Raw genomic sequence first — 16,148 nt, forward strand, 5'->3', positions numbered from 1 at the left:
GCTCTTATGAGTCTAAAATTCAACATATAAATTCTTCACAAAATTAGAAGTCTTAACTTTTTTTTTCCAAAATAAAAATGAGTAAAACTTGGTTAACAGTACCTTCTAGGGGGAGATGGGTCATAAAATTTGTATTGATCCATTATTTTCTCTTCTAATTTCTCCTTTTGTCGTCTTAATTCATTTAACTTATCGCTATAAAAATAAAAACTGCATTTTAGGACATGCACCATTATTTTGTACAGTTATGAATATTAAATTATTTTGTGACTAGAATCTAATTTCTCTCCAAAACATAAACAAATACAGATGCCATAGTCGACAACTAAGAATTTATTAGGTATTCACAATGGGATTTTTTCCAAGTTTCTCCTTTTCTTTATATTTTCAAAGTTACTTAATAAAAGGATATAGAATTCAATTCTTTAATACAACTTACTTGTTTGAAGAAAAATTTCCTTATTACATTCTCATCCTGACAAAGGAATTCTCTCAACATCTTTTAATAGCTATCAAGCAACACCGTATCAATAGTGACTATTCTCTTATTCTTGGATCTTTAGTATCTCACATCACTGTTGGTGATTTAGTATAATTTATGTAAGTAAAAACCTTTTCAATGGTTTGCTTACAACTGTAGATATGATAAGTGATCTTGTGATCACATCTTCATGAAAACAGACTTTTTTCCTTATGGCAGAATTATTTAGGCTTAATTTATGTCTAAAGAACTATTTTCTGCCTCTAGCAATACATGAATTACACTAGTTTCACCACATCTTAGTGTCATTTATGTTCTTGGTAGTATGTATTATATAGGGAAACATCAAAGACCAAAGTAAAATGATCTTTCTAAAAAAAAGTGTGATGCCACAGTGATGCTGTTTACTCAAAAATATTTAGTGATAATTTACAATGAGGAAGACACAGAGACCATATAAAGACAAATAACAAGTAGCTCAACTCTGCTTATAATACAGTAGGAGAGAGAACATAAACACATAAATGACTATTACAATCCAAGTCAGTAGTGGTACCAAAAGAAAAGCACTGTCTAGGGGCGCCTGGGTGGCGCAGTCGGTTAAGCGTCCGACTTCAGCCAGGTCACGATCTCGCGGTCCATGAGTTCGAGCCCCGCGTCGGGCTCTGGGCTGATGGCTCAGAGCCTGGAGCCTGTTTCCGATTCTGTGTCTCCCTCTCTCTCTGCCCCTCCCCTGTTCATGCTCTGTCTCTCTCTGTCCCAAAAATAAATAAACGTTGAAAAAAAAATTTTTTAAAAAAGAAAAGCACTGTCTAAGTACGAAGAACTTACAAAGGCAAAATATTTCTATCTTGGATGACCAAAGAAAGTCTTGTGGAGAAAATGCCCATATTAGAAAGACTGAAAAGATAAGAATGCTAAATTAAGCAATTTAGTTGAGGGGAAGCAGTGAGGGATTTTCAGGTTTAGATTTTGCTCAACAGGAAATCAGAAGCACTGAAGGTTTCATTACAAAGTGACATTATGAAATCTTTGCCTCAGGTACCCTTAACTCCCTAATGAAAAAGAACTTATCAAAAAGGATGCGGGTAAAGAAAGCAACCAGGAGGCTAATGAAGTAGTCAGTATAGTGAGCTGTCAGGCTGAATTAGGGTAGTAGGAACCAGAATGAATGGATCCGGATCTGAAAGAATTGTTTGAAGATGCTTTGTGAAAAGGCATCACCAACAATTATAGCAGAGCACAACAGCAGATGGTCTATACCTCCCAATTGTTTTCTCTTTTTATCTGTTGAAATATTGTCAGGAACTTCCAAGTACTACCTGTTCACTGTCACTTCTTCTAGGACCATGTGACAGAGGCATTTAGCTAAAACTGATATAGAATATGAATATTTTTAATTTAAATTCAAAAAGTCAGGGGGTGCCTGGATGGCTCAGTCAGTTATGCATCTGACTCAATTCTAGCTCAGGTCATGCTCTCATGGTTCATGGGAGTAAGCCCTACTTTGGGCTCTGTGCTGACAGTGTAGAGCCTGCTTGGGATTCTCCCTGCACCCCACCCCACCCCGCCCCGCACTCTCCAAAAATAAATAAATAAACATTAAAAAAATAAATTCAAAAAGTCAGAATAGATATTAATGTTTTTTGTCAGTCAACAATTACTGAAACTTTGGAAATGGGTTATTCATCGAGGGCCAGAATATTAAGATGATAAAATTTTGGAAAATGCCTCAAAAAACTCAAATGTCAAGAGCTTTACATACAGTTACTACTTCTTAAGCTAAAAGACCTCTATGGCAGAGAGTAAAAGCATACATACCCCTGAAATGATTAAAGGTGTAGTCCAAAGTGGCCAGCCACTTGGACTTGGACATTTCTTTGAAGTTTTGCATTTATCTTAAGAGCTCATGCAAACTCTGCCTTTTGCTCCATAAACATGTGTTAATATAAAGATCATGTTCCCTGCCTCAAATTTTATAAGAAAACTGATGCTTCAAAAAATGTCTGATATATCCTGGTTTCATATGTGCCCCAGCTCACCATCTAATAGATTAGGAGATGCCTCATTTCATCATCTGTGCTATTTCTATTATACTGTAGTGTTTTACATTCAGGGAGGGAACGGGGGAGAGAAGAATTTAGTAAAGCTGAATCTTGGTGTAATACAAAGATCATCCACTGAGCTGCTCAGGCCCAAATCCCTGATTTAGCAGATCCCTCTACTTAATGGAAACATAACTCACCAATATGAAGCCTTGCCAATCTCTCTCTTACAACTCATATTTGATCTCAACTACCACTGCTTATGAATTATGTTTTACTAGATTATTGCAACAGTCTTTCTAAAACTTACTCCTTGTCTCTCTATTCTCAGAACCTCCAATCCGTACTCTAAAATGTCATCAGTGCCTTTTAAAAAAAACACAAATCTAATCATTTTACTCCCCGGCTCGATTTTTTTCAGCAACTCCTTTGTATGGCACAGAAAAACCTTTGTGAAATGGTTACTAAGTTTTTAGCCACTTCTCTATTGCTCCTTATTCCTCAATTTTGTTCCAGGAGGAACTATTAATTTTTAGGTTCTATATCATACCATAACACCCCTTCAATACACCTCCATGTTACTTCATTTGTGCTCTCTGGCCTGGTATGTCTCCTCAGGCAAACTCCCATGACCCTTTAAATCTTAGCTCAAGTAATCATCTTTGGAAAGTCCACCTTGCCTCTTTCAGACTAAGTTACTCCTTCCCCCTATATTTGCTATATTTATATGGCCTCATATACATACTTCCGTTACAGCAATTATTTGTATTTCTTGCTTTATGTTACTAGTTTCTTAGGAGTAGGACCTATGTGTTTTCATATTAGCATTTCTGGTTACTAGCAGAGTGCCTGGAACATAAGCATTCAAAAAAATTTAAGTAGAAATAATAATGTCAAAAATTAAAAACAGTAGCAGTGACTGTGACAGTACGGTGACTATCTCTGTCACCATATGGCAATGATAAAATGATGAGCAATATTTTAAAATTTGGTACCTACATGTATTGTCTTTGTTCAACATGAAAGAGATCTTTGCTTTCCATATTTTGCTCCAATAGTGTTCTGTTCTGTAGCATTAATGTCTGAATTTGATCTAGTAGATGTCGATTTTCTTCTTCTAAATTTCCTTTAAGTTGGCTTAGCAACTGTTTAAACACAAACATTTAAAAAAAATCAACATTTACATTTAACAGAAATCAGCCGAAACATCTGAAAAATATAAAGGGCTTCACAAAGATTGCAGTCTTCTGCTACTTGAATAATTAGATGGTTGCACTTTGATCAGAACATGAGTGATTATTTTCGTTATAATGACAGCCAAAATACTGAGTTATGTGCTGTGCACACATTTTTAAAAATTCTTACAAATAGTGGGTTTAACATACAATAAATTATCTAGTTTCACAAACACCTGCTTTCTTCAAACCGTTTAACTTCTAGTCCAAAAGCTACCCGGCCTTCTATTTAAGGAGCTATGAAACACTGGACAAGTTAATTAATTCTCTGGGCTTTAATGACCTTATCTATAAAATGATAATAACTCCCACACCAGACTGTTGCAAGGATTAAATAATATATGTAAAGTATCTTTTGTCATACCTATAACACAAAGTAGGTACTTAATATACCTCATTCTTTCCTCAACCACTGTTTTTTAGGAATCTTAAAAGTGTATAGTCTTTATAGCTTGATCAAAGGGACTCAGGTAGTCGTGTCAATGGCTGGTGTTACTAGGCTGATACTATTGGTAGTTGGGCTGCCAGCAGCACTGGGCTGCTTCTTTGTAGCTAGAAGAAATTAGAAATATGCCTTAGTGAGGCTAGAGGTTCCCGTAGAAGTCAGAAAGCCCAAAGTAGTGACTTTCAAACTTTAACATCACTTGTAGAGTTTATTTAAAAATGTGGATTTCTGGGTCCTAGCATTCAAATTCAGCTGGTCTAGAGTAGAGCCCAGAGATCCGTAGTTTAAAAAAAAAAAAAAAAAAGCCAACAACAAGCCCTCCTGTGGGGGAGTGGGCGGGGGTGGGGAAGGAAAAGAAACATTTTGAAAACTCTCATAAGATACAGAAAAGCAGATAGTATAATACTATGAATATCCATAAACAGGCATTTAGATCTGCTATTAATATTGTGCTGTATTTGTTTTATCAATATATTGTTAAATTGAAATACAACATGTGGTAGATTCGTTGCAAGATTGAATGCAGTTATTCTCCTCCCTGTACCTACACCTTCTTGTGCTGCGACTTCGTACTTTTACCATCAAGAAGTGGAACTTATTTTCTGTCTTTTTGAATTTGGAAAGTCTTTGTCCATGAAAAGTAAGTGGTAGTGATGGAAGCTCCAAGCCTAGGCCTCAAGAGCCTTCTGTGCTTCCACTTGGAATTCTGCTGGAGGATGAGAGACAACGTGGCACAGAGAAGACTTATGCCAGCTAGGGCCACCTTAGGCCAGCCAGCCCACTCTCAAAGAATGTACCAGTTAAATGCAGATATAGGAGCAACCTCTACTAAGATCAAGTGATCTTGGTCCACACATCAATACATGCTATCAGCACATCTGCTCAGCCAATCCACAGATCATGAGCAAAAATAAGTATTTATTGTCCATTACCAAAGGTTCTATGTTGTTATACAGCATTAATTACTGTGTCAATAGACAACTGATAAAGCATATATATAGAAAAGGGAAGAAATTTTAAGTAGATATAGCTCAGTGAATTAGAGCAAAGTGAACACATGTGTGGAAGGCACCAGCACACTGATCAAGAAACAGCTCGTTAACCGTATTCCAGAAACACCTTGTGCTCCCTTCCAATCACCATCCCTTCCCACAAAGATTAATTGCTATCCTGGCCTCTAACACTATGGATTGATTTTCTCCTTCTAAATAATGTTATTATATGACTTAACCCATAGTCAAGGGTTAACATTTGACTGGGTTGGGACAATCAGCCAGAGATAAGTAGTTCGCTAGGGCCCTGTCTGGTCTCTCCTGGATAGCTTTTTGGACCACCAGTGTCATGTGGAACTTGATCAAGATTCACTGTGGCTGAATATCTCATTCCTTGATACTCCTAGTGAAATTTTTGACTAATTTGCCAATCTATTACTTGCCTCAACCAATATTCCAACCTCAGGCCATCTGAAAGTTGACCTTTGACAACTCTCTTGGGGATGGGGACTTTTTTGTGCTCTGCTCAAATCAAATCAATCTGCTCTGGTAGCAAAGTTGATGGTTTTCACAGTATGCCCCTCACCTAAACTACCAGGTGTTGGAACTGGGAAAGGGGGGAGGCGAATGGGAGAAATCACAAGATAAAATGCCTCAGACAACCAGAGTTCCTATCCAAAGTTGAGTAGCTTTTCTTGAATAAATGCTTCTCAATTTGTTGAACATCTTTCCTTGAGGTCCAGAGTCCTATATTGGTTGTTTTTGACAATTCTGCCCAATTTTATTGTTTCTTAGGGAGTTGATTTGCCCTATTCCTCATTCTGTAAGTCCATCGCTCCATATATATTTTATTTAGACTTTTCTAAATCACAGGCAGAATGAATTTTCTGTACTTTCTGAGCCTTGTTGGATAATTAAATGTATATGATTTTTATTAAACTAATTTTTCTTTCTATTGGTTTATCATTTCAGACAAAAAACTTGTAAGTATTATTTTCTGAAAATCTATTCCTATTTTCCTTTAAAGACTAGCTTAAGTGCTTGTTTCTTAAAAGTGCCATGAAATTCAGGTGTTAAGCTATATTCAAACGTCAATGATTTGGGGACCAACTAATAAAATTTAAGGATTATTTAAGGCTTTCAGTATCCTTTTATATTTTAAAACTTTTATTGCTTTATCAAACCATCACAAAGAGAGGCATGGGGATGTCTGGGTGGCTCAGTTGGTTAAGTGTCCAACTCTTGATTTTGGTTCAGATCATGATCTCACAGTTCGTGAGTTTGAGTCCAAAACTGGGCTCTGCACTGACAGTGTATAAGTCTGGTTGGGATTCTCTCTCTCCCTCCTTCTCTGTGTGCACACACACACTCTCTTTCTCAAAATAAATAAATAAACTTCAAGAAAAATAAATAAAACCTAAACAACAAAGAGAGGCATGGAATTATGTTAAGAACACAACTGTATACATAAGGCCAATGTCATTTCTGTTCAAAATGCTCAAATGGCTCTGGTGTTTTATTCTGAATAAAGTTATCTTTGTTCAAGGATGCCTATTAAAATCTCAATCTATACTCCTTCATTCACCCTGGAAGTCCTCCATATCCCCTTTTACCCTACTTCATTTTTACTTGCACATAACTTATCTACCTTGTAACATATCATATGTTGCAGACTAATTTTCAAAATAGGTAGAGCAGTATTTCCAGTCCATATGCTCTTGTAGAACCTTGACATTCTCCACCAAGAGGCTGAGTCTATTTTCTCTTTCCCTTAAATCTGAATGGAATTTTGACTGCCTCAGTGAATAGAATGCAGGGGAAATGATGCTGCATGACTTCTGAGATTTGATCATCAAAGCAAAGATGGCTTCTGTCTTGTTCTCACCATGTTGTGAGAAAGCCCCAACTAGCCCTCAGAGACACTACGTAGAGAGAAAACTGATGCCTCCAGCTGATGGCCAGCATCAACTATCGAACATGCATTCACCTTTCAATCTTCAGGCTAGGGGCCCAGTGGCAAGTGAAGCAGAGATAAACTGGTCCCGCTATCCCTGTCCAAATTCTGATCCACAGATCGGTGAGCCTAATAAATGATTGTTTTACCACCAAGTTTTGGGGTAAAGTGCTATATAGCCATGTTACAAAACACTGAAACACTATGTATTTCACTTACTTGTGTTTGTCTATTTCCTTCCACCAGAATAAGCTCCACAAAGGGAGAGATTTTTACCTTTTTGGTTTCCTAGTACATGCTAGGTGGTAAGTAAACATTTTTTTCATTAAACAAGGGCACAGTTTTACATTTTCAAAGTATCTGGACATGTCAGTTTAAACTAATAGTAAACAATGTTGATACTAATAATAACAGAAGTTTTTCTGAATTAGTTGTGAATTTCAATTATCCCTGATCACTTCTTTTAGAAATACCCCACAAAATATATACTGCTATCATCATTTTAATATGATTGTTTACTTTTTAGGCATGTCTTGACTCCCAAAATGAAAAAAACTTGGTAAAGCTCACCTCACACTGGTTATTGAGCTTGGTGGATGTGATGTCCAACTGTTGGTATTGTTCCTTTAACTTTGAAAATTCAGCTTCTAATCTGGTTTGTTCCAGTTTGGAATTATTTAGAAGACTTTTCAAGTTTTTATGGTCAGTTTGTAAAACTTCAGTTTCTTTTACAAGCTGATTATATGTATGATTCAACCTATTTAGAAATCATGACAGAAATAGAATTAGAATCCTTAATAGCTTTCATTGTAATTTACACAGTGTGAAAATGCTGTGGATCACAGACATACTTAAAGAATGTAAGACTCTTGCCAGTGACTAAACTCTTAAAAAATCAGCTTCTATTCTGTAAAACTAGATTAAAAAAATTCAAACTACTCTTCTTTTGAATCTTCCAGCATTTAAATGTTTAAGAAGACACTTATAATTTTATCATTAAAATGTGAAGTACTAATAAGAAAATATTTAGATTAAAGGACAAAAGAAAAAATAACCAATCCTGTTTAGATCTCATAGAGAAGTTTAAAATTCTAAAATTCAACGTGAAAATTCAAGAAAGATCAAGAGAATCAATCAATGCAGTACAAGAAATGATAGTCCATCAGTCTGTTGCCAGATAATGGACTTAAACCAAAATTTTAGTTATTGAGATTTCCACAGCTGTGACAAATTATCCATGTTTATGTAGTCTCCACTTATTGAGAAATTGGAGATTTTTTCTGAAAAAAATTTTAGATTTTTTATAAAAAATCAAACCATACACCTAACTTATCTGTTTCTTTCCATTATACCCTCAGAACAAAGTCCACTGACATCTAAGAGCAGAGGTCAGCAACTTTTTCTATAAAGGACCAGAGTAAATATCTTAGACTTTGTGGGTCACATGCAGCATACAGCAAACTCTTTTCCTCTACGTGCTCCCCTGCAACCTTTTACAATGTAAAAACTATTTTCAGTTTGGGAGCTGAACCAAAACAGGATGGAATTGTTAAATTACTATATTGTACTACTGAAACTAATATAACACTGTATGTTAACTAACAAATTAAAATAAAAACTTAAAGTAAAAAAATAAAAAACAGAAGAGCTATTTAATAAAATTTGTTTTTAAATGTGGAAAACAAAAACAAAAGCAAAAACCAAAATCAGAATGCAGCCTGGATTTGGCCTGCTGAGCTAGCTGCCTGTAGTTTAACAACCTTTATCTTACAGCATTAAGAACAGGATGGGACTTGTTCAAAACACCTAACAATCTGCCTCAACTCATTCCCCAAAGAATTGAGTCAGCTTACAAGAATTATAAATAACAAAACAGTATGTTTAAAAATCAAGACTTGGTAAAAAATAAATAAAATGGCAAGACCAGAAACATACAGAAAATGTTCCATAAATAAGTTGAATCCATGAATGAATGTATGCCATGAGTTATTAACAGCTGGTCAGATCTGAGACACACAATCAGCTACACGGTATATGTCAATATCTATGGAGATCAAAGATTTACTTACTGACGCTTCATGGGGGTGGGATATGAAGAGATACAATATACAATGTCCTCAACACCATCTCCCTGGCAAATGCTAAAATGAGCTCTTTAAGAGAGTTTTTTACAATATCCCTTAAAGCTGAGAACATTAACACCAAAATGCAATTCAGTGAACACAATACTAAAGAGGCCAAAACAAACCAGTCCATATAATAAACATTCCTGATTTGGCATTATCAAAGATTAAAACTTAGGTTATTTAGAGGAATGGATAAACAAACGATTGTTCTTCAGAAATTTTTTTTTTTTTTTTTTTTGTGAAAGAGCTCTTTCAAGGTTTTGCTTAAAACCTTTTCTTCCTTTACAACATAGACATGCATGCATAAAAGCTGGGATAGAACAGCTTTGAGAGAGAATACTCAGAATCACACTTCCCTTTCAAGCCTGCAGAGTCTTCTGGTTCATATCATCATGCTCAATTTCCTCTTATCATTTAGGCTAAGCTCCTTCTCAGAAGGCTCCTCAGAAATGAATACAATTAGATTCCTAGAAGGCCTATCCAAACTCACCAACTGTCCCAGTTTGTTGCAAATTCCAACAGTGGAAAAAGGTTAGGTTCAAGATGGGACTTTGATATTAAATGCCTTCCTCAATGTTATGTGCGTAATAAAAAAGACCCTGTCTTGGGGTGCCTGGGTAGCTCAGTTGGTTGAGCGTCCAACTTCGGCTCAGGTCATGATCTCATAGTTTGTGGGTTCGGGCCCTGTGTCGGGCTCTGTGCTGACAGCTCAGAGCCTGGAGCTGCTTTGGATTCTGTGTCCCCCTTCTCTCTGCCCCTCCCCCAATGGCACTGTCTCTCTCTCTCTCTCAAAAATAATAAAATAATATTTAAAAAAATTTTTAAAGACCCTGTCTAAAGGTATTCTATAACTTGTCACAATTTAGTCTTCTACTGAACATACCTTAATATCCTTCTCGATTCTAGCTTGGTGTTGAGCTTATTGAAATTCAAATCCCCTAGTACACTATTTCTAGTTATAACAATTACTAAATTAAAAACTATTGAGCATGAATATGAAAATGGCTCCAGAAACTTAGAGGGATTATTTTTTTTGTAAAGGAAAAGAAATAGAAATCGAAAAATGGATTATATTAAATTCATAACAGGACAACAGTCAATGAATGACCCCCACTTGAATTTTTTTGTGCTGCCTTTTAGCACTTCAGCTATGGTTAAGTCTAAGTGCAGTGCCAATGTTCAGACTGCTTAAACTGTCAAAGGTTTCTAAAAACCCTTTGAAATGTACCCGTATGAAGCAGGCAAATTACCAGTTGGCAAGTTTTGATTTTCCCAAAGCTACAAATTAAACAATAATTGCCCCATGCAAATATGAGAACCATTAATGCCTAAGACAGTTAAAAATAAGAGTTCAAATCAGTCAGCTAGAAAACAGGAGGCTGCTTACTTGTAGCAACTTTGAAAGACAAGAACTGAGATATCAGACTAGCAAAAAGACGGACATAAAAATCAGATTTCATTACATTCTGTAGCAATAAAGCACGTAAATGCTATCAAGGTACAGATTTCTTTATATAATGTGGCTTAAAAAATTAATTAGTTGAATAAATCAAGAGAGAAACAGTAAGAGAAAACAAGGGACCAAGGTTTTCAAGCCATTTTATAACTAGCTGCATGATTTTGGTGGGTAATTTACATGTTGTTCTGGGGACTTTTTAAAAATTCTAAATTACAGATGGTAACGCAAAGGGGGCAGTATACACTCTGGATGTAATGAAGAATATAAAACTAAAATATATAAATATTTATTACCTATCATTTTCACCACAAAGTTTCTTATATTCTGCAGCTATAGTCTCATGGTTTTTGTTTTCAAGCAGCATTTTTTCCTGTTCTACTTTCAGTGTTTTTTCCAAATCTTCCAATTGTCCTTTCCGTTTTAGTAACTGATTGTAACTGGGAAAAAAAGGTATTTGGTTTATAATATTTCTTTAGAAAAAAGAAAATACTTTAGAAACAAAGAAAACAAGAGTAATTTATTAGTAAGTATCACATAAACATGATAAATTTCTTATATAAATTATCTTAGTTCTGTTTAACATAAAATTTATTATATTGTCTAAAAAAGATAATAAATTACCGATCTTCAAGGTCTTTATGTTCTACTTCAAGATTTTTGTGGGCAGACTTTAGAGTTCCATGTTTAGCGATGAGAGACTCATACTCTGAAGCCTGCCGTTCATGAAGAAGTTCCAGCTTTTCATGATCTTTGATCAGAGAATCATAGAGAGATTTCAGGTCTTCTCGCTCTTTGATTACAGCTTCATTTTCATTTTCTAAGGAAGACTGCTGGATTAGGAGTTGTGCATTCTGGTTCATCAGTGAAGTACTTTGGGAATTAAGGGTAGAATTTTCAACCTGTAAGAACGCATATTGTTATCAGACATAAATAGCTACCTGCTCTTTGAGAAGACACAAATATGTGGTATGTGTTTATTACAGATAAAATAATTTTCTCATGTTAAAAATTATTCAAAAATATAACTAATGGCAACATAAAAAATATAAAAGAGAACAGTGACTTTAAGGAGCTCTATATAAATCACAACAGATCATTTCATATTATACTGAGAAAGTTTGGTTTTTATAAGTATCCCAAAGAAAAAGCCTACAATTTAATTTTTATTTTTGGCAGATGTTATTAAAAATTATTATGAGATATATACCATACATGTTTTGGATTCAATTATTTTAAATGAAGGTGATTAGAAACAATTTGTATTCCACTCATGAAAAACTACAGAATCCAAAATGCTAATTTATCACTTCCTAAAAGTTGAGGGTTGACAGAACTGAAAAATTACTTGTGACATTTCAATTGGAAATTTTCTCAAGAGTCTACATTAACTTAGCATGTGTTTTACCATGTGGAAAAGAGTTACAGAAAGAACTTTCAGATTTGGAGATGGAATTTTTTCCTCTGGCTCTTTAAGAGGTTTCAAAGAGTTACACTTTCCCAGACCTGATCGTTCTATTTGAAAAGACACTGCAGGGGCGCCTGGGTGGCGCGGTCGGTTAAGCGTCCGACTTCAGCCAGGTCACGAACTCGCGGTCCGTGAGTTCGAGCCCCGCGTCGGGCTCTGGGCTGATGGCTCAGAGCCTGGAGCCTGTTTCCGATTCTGTGTCTCCCTCTCTCTCTGCCCCTCCCCCGTTCATGCTCTGTCTCTCTCTGTCCCAAAAATAAATAAACGTTGAAAAAAAAATTAAAAAAAAAAAAAAAAAGAAAAGACACTGCAGCATTAAGTGCAAGATTGATCCTCTGAACCAAGGAAAAATCTGAAGACAAAATTCTCATGCTTTGTTGGTTTCTAATAACTGATACGAAAGCTGTAAAAATGAAATAAGCAATGGTATGTTGCAACCATATTCTAAAGCAAAGGTTTCTGCTTAATTACAGTCAACTTGCTGAAACAGGTAAAAGGCCATAAAGTAAACATAAATAAAATAAAGATGAAATTATATTTTAACTAAGTATTTTATTTTGCTTATTTATTTATTTTGTTTAATGCTGGGCCTTTCTGGCAGGTGCTGCTGAAGCTCCCCTGGCTCCTTGTGCAGGCTCCTGTTGTGCTCTACTATGGCCCTGGGCACTCCCATAAATAAGTATTTTCAATAAAAATTTTTAAATATAAACAAAGTTTTTTAGTAATTTAAATAAAGATAAAATTACCTTTATTTTATTTATGTTCATTGAATGAATTTGTTAGTTAATATTTAGAGGCTCTGACGTTTAAAAAAATGCTGATATATGAAAGTCTGGTATAGCACTAAATAGATTTTATCATCCATTAATTTATCTCCCATTAAATTCACTCACTAAGAAACAATGTTACCATGTCCAGTTATCCTTATTTTAAGAGCATAATTCAAAAATTTGGTTGCACATCCCCAAATATTACATTACAACCTGAAGCTTCGCATTCTGCGTTTGAAGAGTAGTATTCTGCTCCTGTAAGGACACTGTCTGCCTCTGAAGTGCAAGAATCTGAGCCTGCAAATTATTGTTCTGTGTCTCAAGTTGCTTCAGTTGAGTTTTCAGTGCTTGCTTCTCTGCTTGCAATGTAGCATTCTTAATAAAGAAAACACATTTTAAAAAGCAACAAACATTTCTGTTTAACAGATATTACAATTTCATAACAACTATTACCATTATAATCCAAAAAAAATCCCAACAACCTTAAAAGAGTTAAACAGTTCCCTACTATTCCAAATTATAAAGATTTAATCTAAGAGAAAGAAAATGATAATACTAAAACCTTACCATACTATTGTGTCTCTGTACTGTCTGCTTTATAGCGTCCGAAAAATAAAATATTCCATTCTCAATAATTAACATAAGAAACTAGAATGGAGAGAGGGAGGCAAACCATAAGAGACTCTTAAACATAGAGAACTAACCAGGGTTGCTGGAGGGGAGTAGATGGGGGGATGGGTTAAATGGGTGATGGGCATTAAGGAGGGCACTTTTTGGGATGAGCACTGGGCATCATATGTAAGACATGAATCACTGGATTCTACTCCTGAAGCCAAGACTACACTGTATGTTAACTAACTTGAATTTAAATTAAAAAAAAAAAAAAAAAGAAACTAGAATGGGGTGTTAAATCCTTTTTGTAGTGTTCAAAAGTGCATGGGATTGTGTCTAGCCAATGAAGTGCACATTTTCTAATTGCCCAAAGGCAAATACATATAGGCGAGTGCTGGTCCCAGGGGTAGCAGCAAAACTATTTTATAAACACAAATTTAAGAGAGAAGCTGAACAATTTCAACTATGTGTTTAAAAAATTTAGGCCAGGGGCGCCTGGGTGGCGCAGTCGGTTAAGCGTCCGACTTCAGCCAGGTCACGATCTCGCGGTCCGTGAGTTCGAGCCCCGTGTCAGGCTCTGGGCTGATGGCTCAGAGCCTGGAGACTGTTTCCGATTCTGTGTCTCCCTCTCTCTCTGCCCCTCCCCTGTTCATGCTCTGTCTCTCTCTGTCCCAAAAATAAATAAACGTTGAAAAAAAAATTTAGGCCATAATTGACCTAACAGATGTTATATATTTTCTGTAGTGATTTTTTTTTTCCATAGTATAAAATACTCACTAAAACTCTATCTCATCTATAGGACTTCTGGAGCAAATCCAAACAAAACATACAATTTTCAATTTTTCCAGTACATTTGAACATATTTCAATTTTATAGTTAAACAGTTGAATTACTATGCAAATAATAGATTATTAATTTAATGCAATATATATTAAACTCTTTGCCATAGATACTGTATTTTTAGGATTATTTCTAAATAGCATTTCATAAAAAAATAGTATCAAAAAGTATAAACAAAGAACCCTCTAGAAAACTGAAATAAAACTTTATATATAAAAAGGCCAGAATTTGTTGCATATAACTGTGATATGCATAAAAAGTTACACTGGACCACAACAGATCACTTTTATTGTACCTACACAGGGGACAAAGGAAACATTCATTTTATACGCTTTCATGTTACATATACTACATGTCACTGTATGAAAGGCAAGTAATGATTTAACCCATACATTATACCACAAAATCAAAGCTGAGGAAGCCAAAGGCTTTAAGATGGGTTTTGATATTGTCCTTTTCTTATGCTAATTTGTTTAGATAAAAAGGATAAAAAAATTTACACTGGAAGAATAATATGGAACACTAATGTATTTATATGTCATCTTGATACACCAAAGAAGTGAACCATTTTTCCTTACGTACGTTAAGTACCTTGTAGTTCAGGTCTTAATAAACCAAAATGTGCAAGCTCTAATGTTAAGTCTGGGTATCCCTATAGGAATAAGAAAAATTCCTATAGTCTATAAAAGAATAAAAGAGAGTAGAAAGGATATCTCAGAGCAAGAAAAAATTTACAATGGAGAAGTTATGAGGTCAGTAAATACACTGGCAAAAACACCAAAATTACCAGTCTAATATAGGGCTAGCCTTCTTTATAAACCATTAATGGCTAAAATATGACAACCAAGTAGTTTTTTTCCAATAGAAATTTATAAAGGAAGTCAGTGGGATAAGAAATTTACCTTACAGAACTTTACAAGTCAGCCAAATTTTCTGAAATATAATTATTAATCCAAGTGATGGAGGTGTGTGTCTATGTGTATATATATATAAAATCACTGAATAATTAAAAATAGGCATTCATAACAGCTGATAAATATATAAAGATGTAAAATAGCTTGCCAATTTAAAACATGAAAATTAAAATATTTTCTTTTTGCTTTAATAAAAATTTAAAGACTAGTAATATCAAATGTATATCTAAAAAAACAGGTACTCTATTAGAAGGACTGAAAACGAATGTGATTTTCAATTTTAAGTGATGATATCATTTAAAATTACACACATATGCAGATATGTATATATACCCTTTGGCCTATCAATTCCACTGTCAGGAATTTACTACCCTATGAACATATTATACATAGATTTTCATTGCAGCAAAATCTGAAAATAACCTAAATGCCCAGCAATGTGGGTTTTATTTAAATAAATTAGAGTAACATCCATACTATGGAATAATGTGTTCATTAAACAAAATGAGATAGATCTATATCTGTCTAAAATACAGAGATCCTCAAAATATTGTATAGCATGATCCCACAGATATAACTGTAAAAGAAATACACTCCCAGACATACAGATGGCTAACAAACACATGAAAAGATGCTCAACATCACTCATCAGGGAAATACAAATCAAAACTACATTGAGATAACACCTCACACCTGTCAGAATGGCTTAAATTAACAACACAGAAAAACAACAGATGTTGGAGAGGATTCGGAGAATCCACACTGTTGGTGGGAATGCCAACTGGTACAGCCACTCTGGAAAACAGTACA

At 34.9% G+C, this 16,148-nt stretch overlaps 1 protein-coding gene across 6 annotated transcripts in view; it reads right to left on the reverse strand.

Moving 5' to 3' along the window:
* CCDC88A (coiled-coil domain containing 88A) overlaps window positions 1-16,148 on the reverse strand; it is a 148,384-nt gene that overhangs the window by 17,776 nt on the left and 114,460 nt on the right. For 4 of the 6 annotated variants that reach the window (XR_007150925.1, XM_047852924.1, XM_047852922.1 and 1 more), the window contains exons 19-25: window positions 13,540-13,620; window positions 13,186-13,347; window positions 11,359-11,636; window positions 11,031-11,174; window positions 7,723-7,909; window positions 3,526-3,671; window positions 103-195 (exon numbers count right to left, since the gene is read on the reverse strand). Coding sequence is in view for 5 of the 6 variants with exons in the window: in XM_047852924.1 (XP_047708880.1) it covers window positions 103-195; window positions 3,526-3,671; window positions 7,723-7,909; window positions 11,031-11,174; window positions 11,359-11,636; window positions 13,186-13,347; window positions 13,540-13,620 (1,091 nt within the window). In the remaining variant the exon portion in view is untranslated. The remainder of the gene's footprint in view (window positions 1-102; window positions 196-3,525; window positions 3,672-7,722; window positions 7,910-11,030; window positions 11,175-11,358; window positions 11,637-13,185; window positions 13,348-13,539; window positions 13,621-16,148) is intronic. The other 2 variants (XM_047852925.1, XM_047852923.1) reach the window with 1 other exon arrangement.

The sequence above is a fragment of the Prionailurus viverrinus genome, chromosome A3, assembly GCF_022837055.1.
Source record: "Prionailurus viverrinus isolate Anna chromosome A3, UM_Priviv_1.0, whole genome shotgun sequence".
NCBI classification, from domain to species: domain Eukaryota; kingdom Metazoa; phylum Chordata; class Mammalia; order Carnivora; family Felidae; genus Prionailurus; species Prionailurus viverrinus.